The 9,220-nt window shown below is 37.4% G+C and overlaps 1 protein-coding gene across 1 annotated transcript; it reads left to right on the top strand.

Annotated features, from left to right (window-relative positions):
* Nucleotides 1-5,793: 5,793 nt before the first annotated feature.
* Nucleotides 5,794-7,900, top strand: LOC119263718. Its single transcript, XM_037540200.1, has 6 exons — nt 5,794-5,900; nt 6,257-6,289; nt 6,423-6,731; nt 6,939-7,247; nt 7,333-7,638; nt 7,758-7,900. The coding sequence occupies exons 1-6, from the start codon at nt 5,876-5,878 to the stop codon at nt 7,898-7,900; spliced, it is 1,125 nt and encodes a 374-aa protein (XP_037396097.1). The 5' UTR covers nt 5,794-5,875.
* Nucleotides 7,901-9,220: the final 1,320 nt, after the last annotated feature.

Raw genomic sequence — 9,220 nt, 5'->3', positions numbered from 1 at the left:
TAAACATTAATGCAAAAGTAAACATAATATAAGTGCAGAAAACATGACTTATTTGGTGAAAAATCTTGTCTTGGTAACACTTTATTTGGAGGCTACCTGCATAAGGACTTCATAACACATGAATAAGTATTAAATTATGCACTTAATAATTATGTACTTAATAGCAATAGTTGATGTCAATAAAATAGTATGTCAATAAAATGTTATTTACTACATCATTCAAAACATCTTAAGTCATCTTAATAATATGAGCTGCTCGTAAATACTCAGGTTTTACATTATAACATTGTTTAACATTATCACATCAACATTATTATGTTACTCAATGCGTATTCATGCATAATAAGGTCCTTATGTAGGTAGTATTCAAATGAAGTGATACTTAAAATCTTTAAACTCATTTCTCTCTGTCCAGTTATGCTGAGAGTGGAGTGTCCAGTCTGGCTTAAACCAGTGTGGTGTACAGCTTAGCAGAGCACCCTGGTACGTGTGTTTTATGGATTTTCATAGTCATAGTGAAATATGACAAATGTCATGACCACAGTGTACATCTTTTATGAAAAGGCTTTAACTGTGTTCAACAACTGCTTTAATGGGTGCTGACAGAGGAGCTGTGTTCAGTGGATTTTTTTTTTTCCCCAGATGTGAAGATCAATTCAAAACAACCTTCTTTGGATGATGTTTATGCAAAAGTACAGAAGAAGAAAAAGGAAATCACTCATGTTGATTTTTTGATGTATAAAGTTGTTTTGTGCTTTATTAGATGTTTTGCGTTGTAAAACCTCTTGAAACGTTTGATTAAAGTGTTTTGTGATCTTATTATGTCATTTTATATAAGTACAATGGTTTCATTAGGCCAGCACGACACATGAAAACATCAAATTTTATTGAAACAGTAAACACAGAAGTAATGAGCTCTCAGGTATTTACAATTACAATTAAAGGATTTATGGTGTGTAGGCTATACTACATCATTGCAGTTCACTCTTCCTGCTTCACACAATTAGGATTAATAATTTTGTCCTGTGTAATTAAGATTTATTAATTATGATGTATGACAACAATTGTGTCTGTCTGTCTGCCCTGCGATGGACTGGTGACCTGTCCAGAGTGTATCCTACCTTCCGCCCAATGACTGCTGGGATAGGCTCCATCTCCCCACACGACCCAGAGGAATGCGCATTTTAGAAGATGTGTGTGTGTGTGTGTGTGTGTGTGTATGACAACAAATCTAGATCAATCAAACTTTAAAAAGATCTAAAGATTCTTTAGCCAGATATTTCAGAATGATTGAAATTTTTATTTGATTTTTGGCTAATAAATGATATGCTGATAAATTATGTCTAAGGCAGATCCAAATATAGAATGAACGCACACACACACACACACACACACACACACACACACACACACACACACTCACTCACACACACACAAACACAAACATGCTGTACCCTGCACTCAAACCTTCTATTTGCTGAAATATAGCATCACAAAGGAAGGATATGACATAATATTAAAATTGAATATGAATGTAGACAGTTTCTTACTAAGTCAACAATCTATCTATCTATCTATCTATCTATCTATCTATCTATCTATCTATCTATCTATCTATCTATCTATCTATCTATTCCATACTTTGCAACATTTTACTGTTTTACAGCAGAATCAAACTTACTGGCAATATGTTTTTGTCAAACTGAGGGTTGTGTACTGAGCATTTCAGTTTACACAAGAAACATTTGTATGTCCTTCAGTCAATAAAGCCCTTAATTACATTTTGTTCACCCCTATAAATGACACATTCTGAATATTAAATGGAGGCCCAAGGCAAGATTATTCAGATGCAAAACATATGTACATGTACAGCATCCTTGTTTCTGGTCACTGTTTGTAACATTACATATTGATGGGCCACTTTATTAGTTAGACCTACCTTGCATCCACACATACCTGTTTTGTCCATTTTAGCAAGTCCACTTAAAATTTCAGATTGCAGTCCATTTATTCATTTGCACATTTGTTAGCACCACTTTACCTCATTTATCAAAGGTCAGGGTCATTCTCAGCACGGCAGTTCCACCGACAAGTTTGTAGCATATTTGCGTGTTTTTATTGGTACAAGGATTTTTTAAACACCTCATGTCCTGTTGACATGTGCAGTACATGAGCTGTCAACTCTATCAATATCTGTAAGGTGGACTCCTGTTCTCCTTCAGTACAGCACAGTGTGTTACACTCAATCAGGTTTGTGCTACAACAGCACTATTCAGTTAACTATTACTCTTGTTACAAACACCCAGAAAACCAAAGAGATCATAATGAACTTTATGAAGGTTTGGATCCAGGCACACTTCCTCATCTACATCAGTGTAGCTGAGGTAGACCACGTGTCTAACGTCAAGGTCTTTGGTATCCACATCTCTGATGATCTCACCTGGTCCCGAAACTCCTCCATCATGGTCAAAAACGGGCAAACAGCATTGTTACTTCCTTTGGAGCCTAAAACAGCATAACTGTGTCCCAGGATACTGGTGGACTTTTACTGCTGTACCATTGAGAGCAAACTCATACTGTTCTCATACTTGCTTCCGCAATGGTGGAACAAGCTACCTTCCGCTGTCAGAGCAGGGGCGTCCCTCGCTATTTTTAAGAAACTCCTGAAGACAGAGCTCTTCAGGGAGCACTTGCTCTAATCGCCTCTTGCAAATCTAGCCATTACCAACCTCATCTCCTTCTTGCCCTCCTTCCCTTCTCTACCCCGCTTTTCCCCCTTGGCCTCCTTTAAGGCCTGACTATGTTTGTTCTATGTACCACACTATTTGTAAGTCGCTTTGGATAAAAGCGTCTGCTAAATTGTAATGTAATGTAATGTAATGTAAACTCACAAACTGCATCTCGGTGTGGTATGGCAACTGCTCTGCATCTGACCGCAAAGCCCTCCAACAGGTAGTGAAAACTGCCCAATGCGTCACAATTGCTCACCATTGAGAACATTAACCAGAAGCACTGCCTGGGCAAAGTGAGGAACATCATGAAGGAAGTTTCTCCACCTAACTATGGACCCTCCTCCCATTCTGGCTGTCCACTTCCAAACCAGCAGGAGCTCAAGAAGAGGTTCTTCCCTGAGGCTCTGACCTTGCTGAAATCCACACCTCCACTTTAATCACATCTTTGCACTCGCTACACTGTTACTGTGATTTATGCCCTAGTAATATTGCACTATTCATATTAGCACAGTTACTATATATGTTTTTACTTATCATTTCACATATGCTACTCTCACAGTAAATATTACCTACATACTGACACCTTGGTCACCTCAGGTTCCTATGCACAACATCTGCTAACACGCGTACCACTACCATGTTGGCGTCATGGTTCAGGTTGGTATAAATGGTCCACCACCCAAAGAATATATGGTTAGCAGTGTTCCTGTGAGGATCTTTTTCTGTTGATTTAAAGTAAGAGGGGATTGATGAATGGGCTACAGTCAGCAACTGTACTCTATACTGTAAAGGACACCTATATGGTGTTATTAAGGTATAATAAATTGGCAGCTCAGTGTGTAGAACCTTGAAGTATAAAAAAATGTGTAGACACTCTCAGTGCCTTCAGGGGCTATGTATGCTTGCTTGGAGACCTCTCCCACAGTGAAGTGTAGAACTTTTCTTCCCGAGAACCAGGCCTTTCATGACCCTTTTATAAGAAACTTGTCTGTGTTGGTCACATGAATACCTGAAGGTCACTGTATCATTAATGCATCTTAAATGTGATTCTAATAATCTCTTTAAAAACAGGGAAGAGAATTTTGACCCTGAGCAAATCTTTTTAAAGTGTTAACAGCTTCTAAATCAGTCTCCATGGTGTAGACCCACCCAGAAGCACAACACAGCAAATAGCCCATTTAACTCAAGCTCATTTTCAGTAAAGGCTGTTCCAGGAAAACATCACCATGGAGACTGAACAAATGTCTGCCCCACAGATATCGTGGAACTACACTACTGCCAGTAGTCATACCTGTACAGAGACTTTAGTAATTGGTATTTTTCATTGCAGAGACACTTAAATACTCACTGTGTCAGTAAGATCATCTGTACACAAAATCCACAGTGAGATGTTATAGAGTTGCATAAAACCCTCATTACAAATACACATTTGGGAGTTCAGTGGTGCAAAACCCACAGACACTGGTCTCCACACATTGTTAAAAATAAAAAATGCCACCCTTCACTGTGTTCTCCACAAGTGAGAGATTGCCTTTGAGGTATACACTAAGCAAAAAGTACAGGCCTGAATGCATGACCTCTACAGGGAAGGAGTCCAGTGGTTGTGGTATGTGGGGTTAACATTTTGCTTACAATGTTCTGTGTCCACTTATCCCCTTAGATAGATGCATCATTGCAAATCAGTATCAATATCAGCTTTATTCTATGATGTAACATTTCTATCCCGATAGTAGTGGTCTCTTCCAGGATGATAATGTCCCCATCTACAGGACACAATGAATAATTGAATGGTTTGATGATTATGAAAAGAATGGAAATCATAAGCTATGGTCTACACAGTTAACACTTATAAGAAGAAGAATAGTCCCTTTCCTTCAGTTTAGCTCAAGATACTTGTAGAATCTATTTTAAGGTGATTGAAGCTGTTCTGGCAACCTGTGCTGGCCAACACCTTACTAAGATAGACGAAATTGGGTTTCCCTACAATTTGTCACCTTTCTGTAGTTTTCTCAGTTCAAATTCACCTGATTCAACTCAGTTGGTAGTTACTAGGTGTACTTGTGTGAAGCATCTGACAAACTTCCGAACGAACTCCATTTCCCAGATCACAACGGGAAATCATTTGACTGCTCAGCCACAATCGGAGTCCGACTCTGACTCTATTACCCAGGAGTCTATAGGAAATCATATGACCTCTGATTCGTGTCTGTGCTCCTGTCAGTGCTCGCAATCTCCAGAGTTCTAACCAGGTTTACCTGTACAGAATGTCATGTGACTTTTAGAGTTAGTATATAAACCCAGGCTTAGAGTAGGTTAGTTGCGAAGTATTGTTTCCTGTGAACTACTGAGCGTTTATATCTGACTGCCATTGTTTCGTGTTTTTGACCCTTGCTTTGATTACCTGTTTTTTGACTTTGTGCCTTATCCCTTTTTGTACCTTTGCCTGTCTTTTTGGATCCGTGTTTTGACTTTTTGGCCTGTCTCTCGGTTACGATTTTGTCTTGTCCCATTTGCCTTCTGGAGATTAAATGTCTCTTTTATTATGATCTGCTAGTGTCTGAATTCTGTTGCCTTGTCACAACTTGAGCATCAAGCAAATGCTGCCCTTCAGTAAAGTGTTACAGATAAAAACATCTTTTACCTAAATTTCATTGGGTGTGCACAAAACCCTGAAGGTAACACCATAGTTACTAACAACACAATTGTAATGTTCATATTTAAGCCTAATGTTAACAATCCTTGCCTCCCCAGCATATATACCTCCACATGCTCAACACAGACTGATATTCAGTCTATTTTATATAATGTAGATTTAAATGTTTTGTTGTCTATCAGATCATCCATATTTGGGCAAATCTAATTAAAGCCATTCAAACATCAAAGTTTGGAAAATAATCACCAAACCAAATAAACTAGGCTGAATAGAGGAGAACATTCTAGAGCCTTCACAAAAGTTTGCATGATGTCTGAACTTGTTAGTGTGTGTCGTTGTTTGCTTGGTCAGTATAGAGGTGTGAAAGAGCACATCCGCACAGAGTCCTGAACTTATCAAATGCATATAGGCAGCCTGAAGGAGCAGGACTGATATATAAAGACTTTGAGAAGTGACCAGTGCAACAGTTTTGCAGGAAGCTAGGTTTAAAATGAAGGAACTGCTGATTGCGACATGTAAGTATAAATAGTCACGGGGACAAACTTCCAGGTTCTTTAGTAAAGCTATTAGTTATACTAAGAACCATGACAGCTCATAAAACCATTTGAATGCTTAAAATTACCTGTTGGTCTTGTTAAACTTTTGAAGAACGTTTTATTTACCAAAAACGTTCCATTATTGTTACATTATTATTGTCATAGGATCTTTTATTAGTATTATGTCCTTTTGTTGCTAAGAATCTTTGGTAGTATTTGTATTTAAAATTGAACATAAACACAGAAAGTCAAATATCAAATAATATATAATTAGCAGTTTAGAATTTAGTTTTCAAAACCTGCTTATATACTTTTTATTCTTTCTCATTTATCAGTCTTGATCATGTTGTCCACGTCTCTTCAAAAAGGTAACGTGTGTTATTTCATATGATCACTTTGAGAGAATGTTGCTTCGTTCTTTTTTCTATATTTGTTTTAATTTTTGCTAAATATTTCATCATTTGATATTTTTTGTTCGTGGAATTCTTTTCTCATAACTAGAAAGTCCTGGTGATGTAAGTCCAGCGGAGATTTTTCTTGTGAAGTCCAAGGTGAAGGAAGGTCAAGAAGTGAAATTTCAGTGCAAAGTTACTGATGTGAGAACAAAGAGGGTTTATGCGCACCTCTGCGCGAGTGGTACCACAGTGAAGACAGCAGAACTTGAAAAAACTAAAGATGGTGTAATGTTTGTCTTTGACAAAGTTACTGTGAAAGATTCAGGCTTGTACACCTGCGTTTATTCTTTGGAGAAAGATGCTGCATGTAAGATGAATATAATAGGATTTAACTCAGCCTCACTGGAAGTTTCTAGTAAGTCATATTTCACAGTTTGTCATTTATTCATCTTACATTACTGAGTGCATATGTTGTCAGGTAAACAATCTGCTTCTGTGTCATTTCATATGATCACTTTGACAGAATGTTGCTTCGTTCTTTTTGCTATATTTGCTTTCATTTTTTGCTAAATATTTCATCATTTGATATTTTTTGTTCTTGGAATTCTTTTCTCATAACTAGAAGGTCCTGGTGATGTAAGTCCAGCAGAGATATTTGTTGCTAACTCCAAGGTGAAGGAAGGTCAAGAAGTGAAATTTAAGTGCAAAGTTACTGATGTGAGAGCACAGATGGTTTATGTGCACCTCTGCGCGAGTGGTACCACAGTGAAGATAGCAGAACTTGAAGAAACTAAAGATGATGTAATGTTTGTCTTTGACAAAGTTACTGTGAAAGATTCAGGCTTGTACACCTGCGTTTATTCTTTGGAGAAAGATGCTGCATGTAAGATGAATATAATAGGACGTAACTCAGCCTCACTGGAAGTTTCTGGTAAGTCATATTTCACAGTTTGTTCTTTATTCATCTTACATTACTGAGTGCATATGTTTTCGGTAAACAATCTGCTTCTACATAGACATTTTGCCAGCGAAGATTACAGGAGAAAAGAGCTCTTTAAGAGAGGGTGAAGACCTGACGCTGACGTGCAGCATCACAGGGCATCAAAGCTGCTCTGAAGTCTATGTTTACTTGTGTTTAAATGGAATCGGGAACAGCACCAGGACAGTGAACTGTAGCATTAAATCTACTACTACAACATTCCTTCTAAAAAATGTCAAACAACAACAGTCTGGTAACTATAGCTGTGTGTATTCGACTTCTAATTACTCTCTCAGTGAGGTGAGAAAGACTGGAGAAAACTCCATCTATGTTGAAGTGCATGGTAAGTTGACCTTCAGTTTACATTAGATTTACTTTCTGTACTTTCATATTCTAAAGGCTCAATTAAACTTGAATCACTTTAATGACACTAAAGCTAAAATTACTTGCACTTTTTTTCAGATCACCAAATCAGCAATCTACAGTGGCATATCAATTTTACCAGAATATTGATCTCAGTAGGAGTCATTCTTTTTGCATGTATAATAGTAATTTTTGACATCATGACAACAGGGCATATCTTTGTCCGAGCACCAATGACCTGATTGGATAAATTCAAATTGGTATACCCATCATAAATAAGAAGATATCAAGTAAGGTTTAGTACTATTGTTTTGTTTGTGATACACGTAGATGATAATCATCTCTATTTTCTATTTGTTCCATTTTTATGGCTGTGAATCTGTGAAACAGAGTATTTGTATTAATGCAAAATTTGGACAATAAATGAACATCCACATGTGTAATTTCCAGTAGCACTTTGGTGTACTTTAGTCATTGTTGTGTGTAACCAACTGAGCCAAATATCTGTAATAAATAAATGTGACTAAAACCAAAACTCTGGTTTGGACATTATAAAATGAACTGGGTATTAAAACAGTCTGATGTTCTACAGAGATGTTCGCTATCAAGAGTTTACTATAGGAGGTGAAATGCAGGATCAAAACAAATCAGTAAGTTTATAGAAACATGTTAACAGCATGACATGAAAGATGCCCCACCACGTCTGGGCCTAGATAAAGTGTAATAGTCAAAGATCACCACTGCTCTAGATTAATCAAGGGAAGTGGGCAAAATACTGTGTACAGGCTGTGGTCAGTCAAAGGTAGGGTTAATAATGCTTTGGTGTTTTCCTCCTCAGCTTCTCCAATGTGGTGTTGTGTTGCCTAAGTCTGTCATCTAATTGATGTTGTACAAATAGGGTTTAGAGGTTTAGAGCGTGGACAAAACTTTCAGTCCTGTAATTCCTGTAAATAATGTAACATAAGACAAATACTATTGAAAAGAAAACAGTAAATGTTCTGTTCTTCGTAAGTAAAATTAAGAATAAAAATAACTTAATAATTCACCTCCAATAAATTGCATTTCCATCAGATAAGCAGTTTATGGGGCTGTAAATGCTACTTGAGTGAGAGTTCATTTAAAGCATGAATTAAAATCAAATAGCTCTGCATATTATAACAGAATGTGGACTAGCACTCCATCTGCTAACTTACTACTACCATGTTGCTGTAATGGTTCAGGTAGGTATAAATAGTCTATCACCCAAATAACATCTGGTCAGCAGCGTTACTGCATGGCTTCTTTCCCGTTGATGTACAGGTTAGTGTGGGATTGACAAATGGGCTACAGGCAGCTCTATGATAGATATGCACACAAGAAATGATTCAAGGGCACCTATATGATTGACGTTGCTAATAAAACACCCAGTGAGTGGAAAAACAAGATGTAAAAAACTGAAAGCTTGGTGTGTAGAACTCTGAAATATGAAAAATGTAATGGAAACCCTGTAATGCAGTTATGTTTCTCCTAGTTTTCCGAGGGACCTCTCCCACAGTGAAATTTGACTTTTCCTACTAAGGACC

Source organism: Pygocentrus nattereri, chromosome 7, assembly GCF_015220715.1.
Source record: "Pygocentrus nattereri isolate fPygNat1 chromosome 7, fPygNat1.pri, whole genome shotgun sequence".
Lineage (NCBI taxonomy): Eukaryota > Metazoa > Chordata > Actinopteri > Characiformes > Serrasalmidae > Pygocentrus > Pygocentrus nattereri.
This window is presented reverse-complemented; position numbering and strand designations above follow the sequence as displayed.